The sequence below is a fragment of the Drosophila busckii genome, chromosome 2L (assembly GCF_011750605.1).
Source record: "Drosophila busckii strain San Diego stock center, stock number 13000-0081.31 chromosome 2L, ASM1175060v1, whole genome shotgun sequence".
NCBI classification, from domain to species: domain Eukaryota; kingdom Metazoa; phylum Arthropoda; class Insecta; order Diptera; family Drosophilidae; genus Drosophila; species Drosophila busckii.
Window position 1 is genome coordinate 10,322,524 of NC_046604.1, and position 19,515 is coordinate 10,342,038.

General features: G+C 40.6%; 1 protein-coding gene across 1 annotated transcript; it reads right to left on the bottom strand.

The window, feature by feature from the left end:
• Positions 1-25: 25 nt before the first annotated feature.
• On the bottom strand, positions 26-11,028 carry LOC108607898 (chondroitin sulfate proteoglycan 4). Its single transcript, XM_033294742.1, is given in 10 exon segments — positions 26-933; positions 1,000-1,663; positions 1,722-1,875; positions 1,934-3,330; positions 3,588-4,616; positions 4,672-5,260; positions 5,460-5,611; positions 5,674-5,904; positions 5,973-6,169; positions 10,956-11,028. Coding segments are annotated over 10 exon segments (5,364 nt in total). The 5' UTR covers positions 10,999-11,028.
• Positions 11,029-19,515: the final 8,487 nt, after the last annotated feature.

The following is a 19,515-nucleotide window of genomic DNA, read 5'->3' on the forward strand; positions in this document are numbered from 1 at the left end:
GGATAATATATATGGATTATGAAACTTACCCTTGAGTAAGATATACACCCATCAGTATGGTATCCTCCAGCGTGTCCGTGTGATCATGTATATAGTAAACCTTTTTGGTAAAGAAATCGCTGGGATGATAACGCTGCACGGCCTTAAACTCATGACCTAGGCCTATGCTGCCATGTGAGGGCTTCTGAGCAGTTTCAATAAACAGTTCTGGATTATTAATGCCTGCACGCGTCTTCAAGTACTCCAAGATCTTCGAAAAATCTAGATTTATAGGCACTGAGCCACCTTCGTCCACAGTTAATTTGGAAACAGGCAGAAATCTTAACAAGCCGCCAGAGGATACGGAGATTTCTATATTAAATTTTTGATCTAACAGCCGATCGCTGCGCTCGGCGACAACATCAAAGTAAAAAGAATCATTAATGCGAAACTCCATAATAACAGCTGTGTGTTCATAGAAGATGTGACCATTGTCCAAATCGTTTTGCGTAAATTCACTTATCTCCTTGGCATAACCGTTGCCCAGGTACTCATTGATCAGACGTCCTAATGTAGGTGGCACTGTAACGTTATAGCGTATCTCACGGTTCTCATCCGAGCATTTGAAGTGCAAATGATCGCGTAGGATTTGCTTCTTGGTGAGCGGAAACACGTGCAGATTTTCATTGTGCATCATTAATATCTCTATGGGCTTTATTTCTATGTGCAGCAACTGAGTGCTGGTATTGAAGAGTCCATCGGTGACTATAAAGCTGAGCTCGTTGCGTCGCGAGTTGGTGTCGTGCATAAAGTAGATTTGTTCAGCGTTAACCTGCGCTTGGGTAAACTGCTCAATCTTCTGCAGCGGAGTAGCAGACTCGGCCAGGTAGCCGCCATAAATATGTTGTATTACATAGGTAAGGTTCTCTGGCGGTGTATCGTAATCTTGTGCAACTGCAAACATAAAAAAAAAGAAATTGATAAATAATTATAAATGCTTAAATATATTTTTAAACTTACATAGATCTGTATTTTTGATAATATAACGTCCACCATTCCACACCTGCAGACCCGTGTTGGTAACCATCATTGGCTGCTCATCGTTTACCTGTTCTACAACAAATTCCAGCTCAAATGGCTCACTCTCCTTATTCCTCGCCATGGCCACCATAGTCAGACTATCCGTGCTGTTCTCGCTGCCGTTATGCACATACTGTATAGTGCCCAACTCCAGCTGCTTCTGCGTAAAGCGCTTAACCTTTGAATTGCCTGCTAGTATATGCCCGGAGCTGCCCGTTATGGTCACTATATACTCCACTATTTTGCCACGATAGTATTCGGAGTAGGGTTGTATATCGGTGGCGCTTAGCTGCACCGTCTTGCCCTCCACCACAGAGATAATGTTTGTATGCATGTAGAGCTTTTCCGGAATAATAACTATCTTGAGTACAAGCTGTCGCAGCCAGGTAATGCCATTGGTAACATCAAATACAAAGTAATCAGTTGATTGATTAACGCCCGCTTGTATATAAAACATTTTCTCATTGTTGACAGAGGACTGATCGAAGACCTTGCAATTGTATTCGTCGTCAAAGGACATGGACTGCATTTCTAGATAGCCATGCATAGGTGATGAGGTTACCAGAAAGGTAATATCACCCGGTGAGATGTTGGGATGCACAACCTTTAGAGAAAATTTGTCAATTTGTATGCAATACTTTTAAAAATCTTAAGTAAATTACCTCTAATACGTCTCTGGAGATTAAGACGCTTGTGGATTCCTCCACGTTAAGCGTTTTGTTCTGTTTAACTTGTAACGGCTCCCAGTATGCTGAAGGATATATGCGAAAGATGACTTCGCCCTCTGCTGTGATGTTTTTTATGTGCACGCGATATCTGTTCGTTATTAAGAAAGCCTTAGACAATTTACACAACTTGTTCAGTTAATGCATACCTCAATTTATCCATTGACGCTATTTCCGTATTCCAGTAGACCAAGCGTTCGCGTTCTATGTCCATATGCGTAAAGTTGCCCAGCGAAGTGAAATTGGTGGCTTTATGCAGCAGGCTGCCATTCTCAGCCCGCTGACCGCTTAGATACATGAGTATGCCGTAGGAAGGCGGCTTTATAACCTCATAGTAAATGCCATCGAGCTTCATATCCAAATTGGTTTCCAAAACGAAATCCTTATTCTTGAGTACGACAAATTTGCCTTCCTGCACAATTGAAGCATTCGCAGGCAGCATGGAGACGAACGGATCTGAAGCGCGTACTTCAAGCTGACCATTGACCTCGTGCTGGCGATCTGTAACTATAAATGAGGCAGTGCCCACATCTGGACCGCTGTGCTGGAACATTATCTTGCGATTGGCAATGTCAGCCTGGCTAAAGTTGTCCACAAATTGTCCGGACTTGTAGAAAGCGCCATTGGTGCTGGACACATGTATGAAGTGTATGTCTGTATGATTGGTATTGACATCCGCATCGAGATATTGCAAAATGTTGGAGTTCAAAGTGCGCAACCCATTGCGCACCACATGAAATACACGGTCCACAGCAATGCGATAGGGTTCATTGTCGTTGACCAACTTTATGTGCACCTGCATGTTGGCCACGAACTGCAGATCCGTCTGCTCACCCGAGAGTATCAACAGTTCAAAGTTATCCAGCGTGGACTCTGTGTCATCATGACAATAGTAGACATCACTGCGAAATAGCTGCTCCAGCGTAAACAGCTCAATGGGCGTTGTTAGCCCACTTAACTCATCATATTTGCAGACCACGCCATGAGCAGGTGGCAAGGATACCTGAAACTGCAGGCTCTCATAGATATTGAAGCGTATCTCGAAGTGATTCTTTGTTATCAAAGCGCGTTCGCCTTCCTGCACTTGTAATGTCTCAAACTTTTGATAGCTTAGTGTCTTCGTCAGCGTCTCCAGCGGATTAAACAGTAGCTGCAGCTTCCCGGGCACATCATCGCACTCAGCCACCGACACCACAAACTCCAGTTTGTCATTAAAGCTGGAGTAGCAACTGTGATGGGTGCGATAGCGTATGCGTCGCTTATCAATGTCCTGCTGCGTAAACGAGTCCAGCTGTTTGGCCGGCTTGCGTGAGCCCTCCACATAAATACCGCCATACATAGTGGGCTTGATGATCTTATAGATGACATTGCGCCCAAAGCTGCCGACGGGCACAGTCTCAAAGTTGAGCAACTGATTGGTCAGCAACAGCTCGCGCGTGCCATTGATGGCAATAACCTCTGGAGAGCTCCGTTCAATGCGCAAACGTGTAAACGTAATCCGGAAATCAAAGGTCTGCGTGGTCACAAATCCAAATGATGCAATAAACTGCAAAAAGAAAGTCAAAGTAGTTAACACTTTGCAACAAGAAAATCCTTGTAATAAGCTAAACAAAAGATGGTCACCCTAAAATATAAATATATTGTACAAATAAGTCTTAAAATAAAATATGAATATATCCATCGAGACTTCGATTAAGTAAAGCTTTTTATAGACATTAGTAATGTAGCTATCCGATTTAAATGAAAGAAACATATTTGTTGTCTAGTGTAGTTGGCAAGTTGCCTACAGTGGGAAATACACACCTTGAATTCATCATGCCAGGGAAAATCGCTGTTATGCAGATACCGCACATGTCCCAGCTGCATTTGACTGTCAGTGAACCACTCCACATTGATCCAAGAGCCATCAAATTGCCGCCAGTGCTGCAGTGCACCATGCTGAGGCGGTTTGACCACATCATAACGTATATCGATGTGCTCATCGGCAGCATTGGTGCCAATGGACAAGTTGGCAGGCGAAAGCAGCAACGAACTCTTATGTATCATGACCAGCCCTGTGTTGTTAACTACGCGCAGCTCCAGTGGATGCACCGAGACGGGCAGATAAATAGTATCGCTAGTTTCTATGCCATCTGACACTTGCAGCTGAAGTTGATAGCTGAAGGCTTCTACGGTGGTGGAGTTGTAGAGATAGGAAACCTTGCCCACATCTACATCCTGCTGTGAGAAGCTCATGCTGGGCACGCCGGCCACCAAAAAGCGACCAAAGGCCTCCTGAGAGTTGTCCGAAGCTTTTATGGTATAGATTAAATCCTTGGGCTCGCTATCCGGATCAACAATATTAAAGAGATCTACATCCAAGACGCGCTCAATGCCCTCCAAGATGCGCAGAATCTTATGCGCATGCAGCTGCAGCTGTGGTGGATCATTTGTGGGTGTTATATTGGCATGCAGCAGAAAACGATGCTTGCCCAAAATATTCTCTGGTATCTTATGCGCATCGCCATATATTTGCATATCCAAAGTGGCGTGATCGTTGAAGTTCTCCTGGCCATTATGCACATATTTCAGTTTATCTGTGTTCAAGTCTGCCAGATTGAAGCTGCGGCAGGGCACAAAACTCGACTTTTCCTGCACATACTGCAGGAGCTGTCCAAACTTAGGCTGCTGCACCACATGAAAAGCAATCGACTGCTCATTGAGGCTGGGATAGCGTCTAGTTTCGAGCAGCACTTCTATAATACGTGGCGTTAGAAAAGTGGAACCGCCTTCAAGCAACTGCATGGGTGAGATATAAAGCAGCTCCAGCTCTGGACTAGTTTCCGTGAAGATCTGTAAGTGCAAATTTAAATTACATTTTATATAAACATTAACTCTTCAAACTTACCTTAAAGGGTCCCTGAAAGTCCGCTTTGATGCAATAGCTCTGATCACAGTAGCATATAAAGTCATCCACACCATGCTGACTGCAAATGCCGCTCTTCAAGCAAGGATTATGCTCGACACAAGGATACTTCCACAGACAGCCCAACGCCAAGTGTCTGGAGATGCTCATTTCGGCAAAACCTAAAGCCAAATTATTCACTTTCAGCTCTCGCATGCAGCCCTTAAAGCTCAACTCATTTATGCGCAGTCCCTTGTTGATGAGACGCCGACGCGTCTCCTCCTGCACGCCGCCAAAGAACACGCTCTTCTCTAGATTTATGCTCGTCTTGCTCTCATTTGCATGATGTCCGCTATAAGTGTGCGCAGCCTCATCCAGCATCAGCTCCGCCATGGCCGCATTATAGCGCAAGACAACGCTATGCCATTTACCATCAGCTATGAGCTCATTGGTAGTGAACTGCACCAGACTGCCCGCTTTGTTAAAGGTCAGCTTTAGCTTTTGGTCCTCAATCTCAAGCAGCACAAAGTCATAACCGCCGTTGAAGAAAATTGTGCCGGACTCGGTCATGGTGCGAAATTGAAATGACAGACTGTGGAAGAAGGTAATGGGAAATTGTATAAGTTATATAAAATATATTATTTTGTAATAATTTATGAATACATCGAATCATTTGCAAATTAACATAAATACTTAAATGACAAAAAGTAAATATACTCAAGTATAAAAATTTAATACTTAATATTCGATTTGTCAAACATTGTATTAGATATATATAAAACTATGTACACTTGTCACGCATGACTCATCGACTTAGAAAGCTTATGCTATCCTGAATGGTGCCGTCGAACTCATTGCTGCAGCTCCAGGCTACGCCCATACTGGTCGTATGACCCGTGCGATCTTTGGCACGCTTAATGATGTTAATGTTGTTGTAAAAGACCTGCCGCCAAAGAGAAACAAATTAGACTTAGACTGTCTACAGAGCTTAGGCTTGCCACTCACATCGGATATGCAGCCACGAAAGCCAATGACATCGTTCAGAAACTCGGCCGTAAAATCACCGACGCCGCCAAGAAATGTGCCAAAGTGCACATTGAGTGCGCCGAGCTCGCCTGGCAGCTGCTGGCGCATAATGTGTCCATCCACCTGTAAGGTAACGTTGTTCTCGAAACGCTGCACGGCCACATCGTGCCACTCCAGGTCGTTAAGCTTTTGGCTTTGGGGCGATTGCAGCTGTGGCAAGCGTGAACAAAAAATACAAGTTAATGTTGTGGCATGCAACTGGTTGCACGACGACTCACCTGCACCACATCCCGTTCGATTTTATAGCTAAAACTGATGAGGCCATGCTCCAGACGCAGCAGGCAGTAATCGGTGCGTCCAGCGGCCAGAAAGAGCAGCGCATCCTCCTGGCCGGTGCGAAACTTGACGCGTATGTTCGTTGACATCTTGGCCTCCTGCAGCGGCATCGATACATAGCCATCGCCGAACAGCGAAACTGTAACAAGCGCAAGCACATGCAACAAATAACAATGTGAATTAATATGGGCATTTCATCAGATAGCCGGACAGCCGCCCACACGACCACACGACCAGCCGACCAGCCGCCCAGCCAACATTCCCACTGGCATGTGGGGCATGTGGCAAGCAGGCAAGTTGATTGCCAATCTAGTTCTATTAGTTACAAGAGATTCAGCGACTTATATGTATCTATTGAAAGCTGCATAAGTTGTGCAGGTCACTCCGACCAGCTGTCAGTCAATGCTGAGGCACTCTGTCAGTCATTTATCTATCCATAGATCCATCTACGTACTTGATTTGCTTAATTATTCTAATGGCGCAGGGCCATTGCTCATATCGCTTGCCCTCAATTTTGTTTTTGCCTTGAGCTCAGATCTTCATGGGGTCAACTTTTAGTTGATTCGTGTGAAAATCTTAGCAAATTTTATTCTCTAATTATTTTCAATGCGAAACGTTTTCAAAGTGCTTGCTCTGTCAAGACCTAATCTCTTTTAATATTTAACCACATATAAAATTGTTTATTTTCTTTGCCTTGCATTTTTATTTACAGGGCCTTAAAGGCAAGTTTAAGCGACTCATAAATCCAACTTTGTGTTTTCTCTTTCCTTTAATCATGAGCATGTGTGTTCTCATTCTCTTAGCACTTCGAATCCACAATTGTTTATGGTTTTTACGTTAACAAAATAAATAGCAATACATCTTAAATTTCAAGAAGATATATGCTATAACGTAACTGCATTACCAATCTATGGAAATTGGAAAACCTATAAGTCATTGTCTAAAGAAAAATAATAATACAAAATTAGCTTATTTGGTTACTAGGCATATAGCTGAAAGGATTCGCTAAATTTGCAATTTTCTTTATATTATATTATTAAGGTTGTAAATAAACAATTAGGGCTATAAAATTAACTGTCTGTATAAATACTCAAATTGGGTCGTGTTGCCTTGCATTTATTTAACTTTTTATGTGGAGTATAACTAAACAAAAAATAAAACTCTGCCTACATTTTATATTTCCATTTAGCAGTATGATTTATGGTATTATTCAAAATATGCTAAACTTGTGCAATAAAATTTTAAAGCATTTAGATTTGTCTTGATGCTTTTAAAATAGTTTTATATTTATTTTAGTATTTCTCTAGTCAAAACATTTAAATGTCAAAACATTAGCAAGCATTTTGTAGCACAAACATGGCTTAAAATTTATATATGATATATGTTCTATATAATGAATCGCTGCTGCACATGCGAATCGCATTTATATATGTATTGTATGTGCTTGAATAAACATGCAACAGTTGCAGACGCACAAAAGACAAAACTGACAATGCTGTACACAAGATAAACAAGCTCGGAAACAAACTGAATGTTTTTCTTGTTTAATTTTTGCGTTGGTCGCGGGCATTTTGACGCCAATTAGCAGCAATCAGGCGTGAAAAGAAAAAAGACGAAGAAAAATGTTTGTGTGTGTTGGGAAAACCTAAATCACTTTCTCAAGCGCCTAAGCGTTGACCCACATTATACGTTAACGTTATATAGTTTGTTATGCTTGCTGCTGCCAAAAAATAGCGCGGGCGTCGTTTATACTACAGCGGCATAAACAAATATCAAATGAAACTTATATTCGAGCAACTATGGCAATTTGCATGCATATCAAATATAACTATAGAGTGCCGCACACAGCAGCAGCAGCGGCAACAACAAATGAGACATCGTTTTCACATAAACCGATGCCACCCACCAAAAGTTGCACGTTGCAAGAGAATTATGGCAGCAGAAGCTGCTACGCAACGTCAAACTAACAAGATAGCACTCCCACTTACTCTTCTCTCTCTCTCTCTGTCTCTCTTGCTGGCAACTGCACCTTATGTTAAAATTTATGTTTATCTCGTACGCATCAACTGCGACTATTTATGTTATGGCCAATGTTTATTTTATTTGACTTATATGTCGCGTTTAGTCCACGGCTTCCCCAGAGTCGTATATAGCTTTTATATATATTTTATGCGTTCGCTTTTGCTGGCTGCTAACTTTTTGAATATTTTAATTAATGTGCTTCAGGTATTCGAATTTCAGTTGTAAGCATTTCAAGTTACAAAATTTTATGCGATATTCACCATATACATATGCGTATATATTTCTCTGATTTTTTTTTTACTAATAATGTCAGAGTTTATAGTGATTTGTGTGATTGCTGCGTGTTGTTTGGCGAATTGCTGCAAGTTGTTAAATTAAAATTTATGAAGTTCGCTGGCGGCAAGTTAATTGGTTGAGAGTTTGAGAGCGCAAGGATTGTGAGGAATACGGCAATAGGTTGAACTCAAACTATAAAGTAATGAGTAGTAGTTAAAAATAAGATATTGTTCAAGAATAATGCTAAATACCGTTGATGGATAACTAACTTCTGATTGTTCCTTTATTTAAAAAATATTTAATATTTTTATTTCATAAGATTTTGTATCGTCTACACTTTAATTCAATTAGCTCTTGTATATTCGTTTTAGCCATATCAAATAATGAGAGCAATTGAAAGTCTCTGGATTTTGGCTAAGAAATATTTACGGAAATATTTTTTGAAGCGACTGCCTATAAACAAAGGCATCTGAATATTTGGCATAAAATGTACGCTTCCTATACTGATACAAATACAGCCTATATTAAGCCAATTATATATATTATATATAACAACTGCGCTGAAGCGTTGACATATGTTAATTATTTGTAAAATTCTCGGGAGAGTTTGAGCTGCGTCGTCGTCTTTCCTTATAATTACTTAAGCTCACACATGTTGATTCTTTAAAAAACGATCATTTCAAAATAATTGAACTCAACTCAGCTACTCCGCTAATGAAAAGATAATGGCGTAATTTTTAAGATTTACGAGCACTTTTTCAAGACAGTTGCTTATTTCCCAGCTCGTTTTCAGAACTTAAGCTTACTTTGATTCATTTTTAAGATGTTGTCGAGATCGTTTGAACACTTGGCAAGTGAAAGCCTAGAAAATGTTTATAGCCTTTGAGATCAATTGAAATCGAATAAAAGTCGCCAAGGAGCCGCGTTTTATGACTGCAACAGATAAACATGTGGCATTGTGGTTATGCAGCGCCTAATTAGGCCGCGGGTCGCATCAAATTCAATTGCAAGCATTGCTGATAGACATTTTTTGCCTATCAACGGCAATCGACAAGTCATAAAAAAAGAGCTACAAAACAATGTTCACATGACTCAATGACAATGACAAAATGTGAAATAAAATTTAAATGTTTCAATATGCATGCGCTGCTGCGGCGGCAGCTGCTGCTGCTGACAGACATATATGAGATACAATTGTATCTTTTACTGTTTACTGGCCTTAAATTTGGCACAATGCTTTGCGCGTGCTGTATGTGCTTCGCGTTTTGCGTTCTACATAAAAAATGTGGAAAATTCAAGTGAAGCGAAAATGTGAAAATTCACAGCGTTTTCGCCTGGCGCATGATTCATGCTAAGGCAGCGTCTTTTGCAAGTGACGTCACATGCCAACTAAAATTATCACAAGAGCAGCATGCCAAAAATATATACGCTATACATACAAATTATAAATGTATGTGTACTATTTATTTATATACTTTTGCGCTATAGTGTTAAAAATTAAGAGCATGGCAGCTCTTTCCGTGTGCGTGTGGCACTAAATAAATGGCGACTTGCTACGTTTGTGTTGCTCGCTCGTTGCCGCAGCGTCAACCGCACTGAGGCTGCTGCTGGCAACAAAGTGAAGGCATCGCCAGCAGATAAAGACAAAAGTGCGCCCTCAAGTCAAATGTCAAGCGTGAAAAATGCGTTAAGTGCACGGCGACGGCGCATTGTACTTAAGAAGTTGCATTTTATGGCCTCACCGATTACCATTGTAGCCAATAGGCTTGGAAAACGGTAGGGCCAAAAATCTATTACTAAAGCTAACAAAGTAACAAAATGAACAACTTATTTGTTGATGAAAAATGTTTGTCAGATTTGAAATTTTTGCTGTTTAATTCTACAAAAGATTACGCTGGCTACTGCTTATATATTTTTATATGCTAAAAGTGAAAATTCAAATATGAATGCTTTTCTTTTTATGCTGAATAATATTTTAATATTATATTATTATATATTATATATTATATAATAGCAAAATTGAGCAAACTGTTTTAACTATGCAAAAACATTAATTATTTTTAATACGCTTGTACTAAAAGTTATACTAAATTATTTTTTTCAGATATCTGCATGTTGTTCTTAGAGTTGTGCCCAAAAGTATTAGTAAGAATTCAATTTAAATAGATTACAATAATATATATTATATATATATTCAATTCTGCGCTGTAGTCTTTCTTCTATACTAAATGTAGATTCTCAGCTGTCCAAGTAGTTGGCACATAAAGTGTCTCTCTGCCTTGACTGCACCATTTGCAGCTCTTTATTTTGACTTTTATTTATTTGTTGGCAGCCTAAGTAAATGCAATTTTGGACAGCTTTTGCCCACGTCCGAGCTACCGTCTTCAGCTGCTGCTGGATTGCCGCCAGTTAGCTGTTTGGCTATCTGGCCAATTCGTGGCTGGCCATATTTGTAATGAGCATAAATCGTGCGTTGATCATTTGCCATGATAAATCGCATGTTTATGTCGCTGGTATTAGATGTTCTATGGCTACCGAGTCTGAATCTGCGTCTGCGATTTGCTTTGGCAGAGCGTATACCTAACATATTTAATTAACTGTACCTGTGCAACGACTGGGCGACTTACCTTTCATAGCGGCTGCTGTTTGCAGCAACTGCAGCAGCAGCATGGCAAGCAGTAATCCAAATCCATATCCGAATCCGAACTCAAATCCGCAAAGGCGCGACATTGCAGCGCTGCAGCTGCTTTGAAGTTGCAAGAGATGCAGCAAGGCGAGATGCAGAGATGGAGTGGAGTGGAGTGGAGTGAAGCTGGTGTGCACCAGCAAGTTCTACTTATGCTTAGGTATATGTAACTATATGCGTTCGTTATTCGTGTTTCGTTCTTCTTGCTCTTGTTGTTGCTTTTTCGTCGTTTTTAATAATTCTGCGTGTTAATTGATTTTTCATGGGGCCACGCATCCGTCGTCGAGCACGCCGTGTGTATGTCTGTGTGTGTGTGTGTGTGTGGGGAGCTGTGTGCTCATAAAAATAGCAACAACTGTGGCACAGCAGCACGTCCTGCTCTACGGCTACATAGACAGATGCTGCTTGTCATTTCGTTGACAGAACTCATGCGTTTTGCCCCGGCCAATGGGGCAGCGGGGTATGAGCTAGGGGGGTGAGGAGCCGTAGACAGCTAGACAGACACACTTATAGACGTTTGGCTTTGATGCCTCTGCTATATACGATGCTGCTCTGACCTTGTGTTTGCTCTACACTATATTGCAATCTAGCCATCAACTCACGCACTTTCGCTTGATTACGTTTCAATTTGTGTTTGCTCACACTTTGAACAAATTTTTCAATTTCACTTTGATTTCAATTGGGAACTTCTCAATGCTTGTTTACTGTATGGCGCACTAATCTTTAAAACAAACGATTTACATATATATTTTGAATTCTTTTTAATGACACTTGGGGAACGTTGAATTGAATACATAAATATTTTTTAATGCATAATTAAATATTTCAGTTTTTTAATTACTATTATTATAGAGCATGACTCTTTTATTGTTTATATGTTTTTAAGTTTAAGTAGCAGCTCTTAATCATGACAAGCCCACACATAAAATCCCAAGAATTTAATGCAAGCAAATCTTTTAAATTTCATTAGAAATCCGCAATTGCAACAATTATTTGTCGTAGCCAGAGCGCCAAAGCAATTTGTCGCAATAAACATTCACACACACAGAGACACACACACATGTATACTATTTATCATTGATTAGCGTATCTATATATTTTATGGACACTTAATTGTGTTGCGGCGCTTGCGCTGCAAGAAGTCTCTGTAGCTAAGCTGGATGCCACTTCACTTGCAGCAAAGTAAAATTTATTGTATTTTCGGGGCGCTCATAAAAAGCAGCTTAAGTGGCATGCCACGCAGCTTAACATTGCTGGTACATATGTCTGTATATAAAGTAAATGTCTTTTTATTTCGCCAAAGTGGAATTTCTAGTTCATGATTTTCGCAATTGGCAGTCAAAGTTCAATGTGCAGTCAGCGCTGGCGGCTTGCAAGTAAAAACTATTTGAAAGAAGGCCAACTAGGGCGCATAAACACTTTCAAGTTTAGATGCAAATCAACAACAACAACAACGACAGCAACAACAACAAGCGACATGCAACGCAAATCCCTTGGGTGCAAATGGGGATCTTGTTTGCCGACGAGATCACAAGCAGCAGATACTACGGTTACATTTTTTTCTCCCCAGCAACAATTCCGCGACGAATGTCAACAACTGTGACTGGAAAATGAATTATTTACGCCTGGGGGCGGCTAAAAATACATTTTCTTTTTTGGAGTAAGTGGGGAGACGACTACGGCGGCGCTCTGCCATATTATGAGTATATTTTCCAGAAGAAATTCGACATCCTGAGCAGGTCAATCGCAGCTGTGTGTCTGGGCTGCAGCTAATTTTTGCTTGTACTCTCGCTCTCTCTTCATGTCTCAGCCCCTCACACTTGTCATTATTTTTATAGCCTGACGCGCAGTCAAAATAACGTTTTGGAGCATGCCATGGCACTGTCTGTTGCTTTATGACAAACGTGCATTAACATTTAGAATTAATAAATGTATCTGCCAGATAGTCGGCTGCATTCTACTCAGATTCTTGAACTAGGTATTTGGTATTTTTGTATAATTAAAATTAACGCTGCTGCTTGGCTTTTAGTAATCGAAACGCTTTAAGATAAGCACAAAATAGTTTAGAGCGACGGCCGCGGCCGTTGAGAAATTCATTTTTGGTGGGCGTGTGTTGCCCACGTTTGATTTTCAACACTTTCCTAAATGCTGCGCGTATGCAAATGAAGTTGGGAAAACTGGCAGCGATGCCTAATGATTTATGATTCATCGTTTTTCAATGAAAATTCGAAAAGAAAACTGCGCGGAAGTGTTCATTAGCGCTGCTTGAAGGTGCTACAAGTTTCATTTGAATTAATATTATGCACAGTTATTTTTAAATAAATTGTCACACAATTATAAATTAAGATTCAACTTCGAATTAATATAATTTATTATTTTTATGTGAGCTTGAGCTTTTTCTTAACACATTCACCACATTGTTTACTTCCGTTTCAAATTGCCGCCACGAAATATTTGAATTCTTCACATCATATGTGTGCCATATTTCTTATAGCGCCGCCCCCGACCCCTTAACAGCCACTCGGGGCATCAGATTCACGGTCAATTTGCGTTGCACAAGGGGGCAGGGTGCACAGTTGGGCTTATGCATTTGCCACCACACACCACACACCACACATATATACAAATAAACAAACGTTTCCATTCAGCAGTCGCTGCTGTATTTATCCAGAATTCTTGACAAAAAACAAAGCCGACAGTAGCACAGAAGGCAGAAGTAAGCAGGAAAATAAATAACTTAAAAATAAATTAAATTTTCGTTGCTTTCAGGCGCGCGCTTTTCCACTTACTGCACACTAACACATACACTAAATCACACAGATAGTTTTTCCGCCACCCGCAATAATAACCGAACGTAGAGATATTCAATAAGCCAAAGGCCGACGTCGTCGTATTTTCCGCCTTCGATGAGGCAAGCGAACCAAACGCTCCGACGTTTTCTCACAGACTGATGGGCACACACACCGAAAAACTCAGAAAACCGAAAAACCAACCAAACCGAACCGAAACCAACAACCAACTCGAAAATAAAACTCAAAAGAAAATTCCGCACGCAGTGCGCAATGCGCAGTGAGACTCGCAGACCGTCGACGTCGACGTCGCCGACGCCGCCACCGTCAGGGCGGCCAGGCCAGGCCACGCCAGGGCGCACCCGCGAGTCACTTTTGTGCGGCACGAACGCGAGCGCAAAGGCAATCCAATCCAATCCAATAAGTACGAAATGTATCTAGATACGCAACAGTGATGAGCTCAATTTTGGAGTAGCTAACTAAGTGAATGATTTTTAGATATGCTATGAGAATTATGTAAATATAGAATATTATATATTTCAAATGTATTGAATTAAATGCTGACCTTCGAGCTATAAGAAAATATAAAATTTAAATTTGAATTAAATTTAAATCAATTTATTTTAATTGATAAGCACAATTTGTTGTTATACAAATAATATTTAATGTGAGTATATTTAGTTATAAATACTTTTGGTACAAAATTGACAAAGCTAAAAATTAATTTTCAAGATTTGTCAGCTAAGCGCTTAAGAGCGCTGGCATAAGCGAAATGTTAGATGCCAAAGCGGCTTTGCTTGCAAACTAATAATATGCAGATTAAGTTATTTAAAGCTGTAACTAGACAAGTCTTAACAAATTGTATAATATTTGTCTATACGATAAATAGTTGTGCGACTTTTCTTTTTGCGCATCTCTGTCAGCAAAGAGCGTTGATTTGGCTATAGCCTCTGTACTTTTGCTCTGACTCTGTGTGCAGCAGTCGCATATAGTTGCTGTTCTTTTTATCGTTCTTGTTGTTGCCTACTGTGTGTGTCTGCCTCTTAGCTGGGGCAGCGAAGCACGCGAAAATGCGCGATTGAGCAATTGTGAGCGCCGCGAGTCTGAGGACTTGAAATTTTTCAATTTGTTTAGCGTTGCTGCCTCAGTTGTTGCCCCTTGATGATGTTGCTGCTGCTGCGGCTGCTGCTGCTGCTGCTGATGATGATGACGACGACAACGATCGTTTGGTGTGTGTGCTGTGGGGTTGAGGGGTTGAGTATGCGGCACACATGTGGATACAATTTGGCTGGGGCCATTGCCACATGTTGTTTGTCTTTTGCGACGACGCATCGTCAACTCCTTGGCTAGAGTTTTATGATGTGTCTGTGTGTGTGTGTGTGTGCATGATAAAAATCTACTAGGCAAGGTTTTTATTTTCACTTTGTTAGCAGCCTATTAAGTTACACAACTTCAAACAACGAACAGCGTGTGAATATCCTTTTTGGCGGGCTAATGAACCCTTTGACACCAGCCACAGACACATGGAAATGGACGGGCGCGCCACCATCAACATGCCACAAACATCAAATGCCTCATAAATCAGTGGCACTAAATGTCATATACTGCGCTTGGCTTATTAATAAATTAAATGCATCAAATCAGAATACCACAAGCAGCTCACCTATGAAATGCTAGCCAAACTTCAACTCATAGACGAGTGTGTGTGTGTGTGTATGTGTGTGTGTGTGTGTATATGTCGAGCAAGCCACCCCTAGGGGCATTCTACAACATTCTCTTTTTTTTGGGGTGTGATAACAAACAACGACTTCATAACACGCACAATTTGAGTTCCTTGCGCTGCAAGGAGCAGGAGTGCCGGCAGTCGACTCCCTCTCCCTAAAGGGGCAACCACTTGAATTTACATCTACATACATATATCTAGGTTAGGCCACACAGCTGTCTGCCTCTGAGTATGTTTGCTATGCTCTGCGGGCATATGTAAAAATAAACACATAAAACTGCACTCTTACTAATTGCTGATGGGGGGTGGATGTGCAACCAAATAAATACTTTTGCTGCCGCTCAATGCAACACGCAGTAATCGTAACCAAATCGGTGATAAAGCCGCATGCACATATGTGAGTGAGGATTCGGAGTCTCTAATATATTTTGAGTAGAACCAGTTCATGAAGAGACTGCCAGAGGGGAGCTGAACACGCGTGCGTTGTTGACTGCAATTTAAAGTCAAGCTGCAGAGCAACCTTAGCAGAGTTGTCGCACTCTATGCAATTGTAATTGCATTAGTAGTGGTATAAGTGTAGTATATATTTCAGTTCACAGTTTAAAATTTAAACCAATTTGCATTATGTAATGTAAAGCAAACTTCTTAAAATGTTATTATACTTTCTATAGTTCGAATATTTCTGGTCAGTTTTTTAAGCTAATGTCAGTTTGTTTAAACTTTTCGTTATAAAATATTTATATTCTTTGCTTGCCTGACAACCCTCAGCACTATATCTCGGTAGGAAATGCTAAGTACACTTAATATTTATCTATGCCAAGGGTGCATCCTTTTACGCTTCAACAGTTTTTATAGTTGGGCTGCGCGCTATCAACGCACAAAATTCTTAAGAATTTTTCTACATTTTTTGGGGGCGTTGCTCGTTGCACTGTGTATCAATTTTAGGGCGTAGCTGCATAATTTATGTTTAGGTAATTGAACTTGAAATTTTTAAAAGCAAATGTGCAACAAATTTTATTACACGCTAATTGTTTTGAGCATAGTTCAGATTCAGAAGTAACAACCCTAACGAATTTTTATAAAACGCGGCGCTGCCATTATAGCTCAATTTAAAAATTGTCTATAATTTCATATTTGACATATTAAATTAATATTGACACATTGACAGCTGTCTGGCAGTTCATCAGCCGCGTCACAACATAACTAACTACCCCCGCTCAGCCCTAACTCAAAACTATCAACAACTATCAACTCTATGCTGACGACCACCCGCTGTCTGTATTTATACAGTTAGTCCCATCTATATGCGGGTAAAGAAAATTCGCTACAAATTCTCAAATTTGTGCGTTAATCATGCGAAACGTCTGCGTTTGGTGAAATTTTGTTTAATTGCCACTAAACAATTCTGTTTGATTCCGTGGAAATCAGCAGTGTCATCATTTGGGCTTGAACTCAAATAGGGTGTGCATGCGAGTGTGTGTGTGTGTCGTATGCGTGTCTCTTTATCTAAAGCGCGCCTGGGAAAACACAAGCTGGGCTTAATTGATGTTAGACACAGACAAATAGTTACAAATGGCATTGATCACCAGTAGCCAATAAAAGGTTTATTTTGTTTTCTATTTCTGCTCTATCTATCTATCTATCGATTGCTCTATTAGTTTTGACCAAAAATGGTTGAATTGTCTGGCTGAATGCCTGAAAGTGCAAAGTAAACATTAAGTTTGGCGCAAACTAACAAATTGTGTTTTGTATATTGAGCTTGATTAGATTTTGGGTTGGGCCTTATGCTCTCGTGCCTCGTATTTTGTATTGCGTGGGGGTCTGGGCTATGCATCAATTAATGTCAAACATTTTGGCAATCTGTAGTTTACACCTCGTAAAAGTTTGAAATTTGAAAGTGCAGGGAAAGTAAGGAAGTGTTGCAATTTAAATATTGATTGCCATCAGGAGCGGCAGCTTATTAGGGTGTGGAGACTTTCAAGTAAAAGTAAGAAGTTTTCATAGATCAGTGGCAATAAGCATGAGGCTAGGCAATAAATTGACAGAAATTTCAACAATAATTGTATAATTAGAAAATGAAACAAAGTCACTACGATCATTTCCATCGAATTGAAACAATACACTTGTAAAGAACCTTTTTGGCTCGACTGTTATGCAGGGCAGCTCAGTCGGGTAATGTGGGCTCGGTACAACAAATTTGTTGTCGCTTGCTTTAAGTAAAGAACACGTTGTTTGTATTTTAGATATTTATTATTGCCTTCACGGCTACGAATGATATAATTTACAATAATTGCTGACTTATCTATGACTTATTGTATTTATTATTATTTGTTGGCGTTGGCGGCTTGACAGGATTTATGAGATTATTGACTAACTGGGATTACGCCTTATAAATAAGGTTTACTCGCTGGTTAGTCGCACTCTCTAACTCTCTGTTGGGCTTTGGGCAAGATGCTGTAGGATTGCGTAGGATTGTTAGCTAAGATTACACCTTGGACGAAGGCTTACTCTTCACTATTTAATACTCTACTACTCCTTGAACAGGATTACTCCGCTTGTGACACAATTAGGTTTACTCGTTAGTGATCAGGATTACACCAGGTTTGAAAACACCAGGATTACTCTTGATTCTACGATTGACACCAAATCGTTTGCGGATTGCACCCTGACTTGATTTACTTGACCTGAGTCTAGTTGCGGACAGTCCCATGAATCGACTGACCCAGCTTCTACTCGCGCTCGCCCTTTTATACCGGCTTAACGGGTACTTCCTTGATCCTCTGTTCTAGATTTGTTGTTGTCCTGTTTGGCTGGTTACAGCTGTACATCTGTTTAACAACAACAATGCGTGTGACTGCGGTCAGCGCCTAGCAACAACGGTAAATGTTGCTGGCTGGCTGTTCCGCAATAACAACGCAATTGGTTGTTGTTTTTAGCTGCAATAGTACAGTTGACTATTTTCTCAACTGTACTCCTGTATTGTGGGAGCCTTTATTTGGCTCCTCACACACTTAAGAAGAACAATTTCCAAATTATTTTTGGTTTAAAGCTAATAGTTTGCTCAATTTGCTTAAGAATAATTTAATGTAAAAGCCTCTCCGCTTGTTTCTCCATCTTAGATTTTATTTATTATTATTTGTTAAATCCAAACACAACAGATATGTATGTATATATGTTGTGTGGTCTGAACTATTTTCTTCTTGCTCTTAACTTCCAACTTACTTTAATATTTAATAAATAGTTTCACATCTGCACATGCTGAGTACAAATTATGTGATTAAATTTCAACTTTAGACAGCGTTTCCTTTAGCTTAAGTCATAAATAAACTGACAGTTAGAGTCGCCTGAGTTCCGGCTTTGTGGCAATCACAATTCTGGGGGGCTTCACGCTCTTTTTGCGCAAGTATATGGCCAATCGCAGATCGCATGGCATCCATAAGCTAATTTATCTTGGCTACAAAGTATCTTGATGCCACCGTTTGAAGCGCGGACTCGACTCGGCGGGCTCTTTTGCCCGCATTTTCTCTCTTGCTCCTCGCCACATTTCGTTGCACGCAATTCAATTTCATTGCAGCGTGGCCAACTTTATTTTCTTTCTTTTTGCCTGGCCTGCTTATGAATGAACTTTGGTGGCAGGCAGGCGTTGCCACATGCATCAAAAGTGCCGTTGCAGCAGTAGCAGCAGCAGCAGTCAAGTTTCGAGCGCTGGGTTGGGCAGTTCGTCATTAACGCCCACGCCTCACCCTCACCTCGCAGCACACACCCTCGCCCTTGAGGCGCGTTTTTCCTTCCTTTTGGTTTGGTGCGCTTCATTGAAGCGTGCCAATTTTTATTGAAATGTTTCGGCGTCTTTTGGGTAAATATTTTAATATGTTGCATGTTCTTGTGTATGACTCTTGTGGCTGTTGGCTGTTGGTGGCGAAACAATCATTGCCGGCAATGTTTTCATTGCTGACAATGAAAACCTTTGCTTGGTTAAGCTTCAGTAA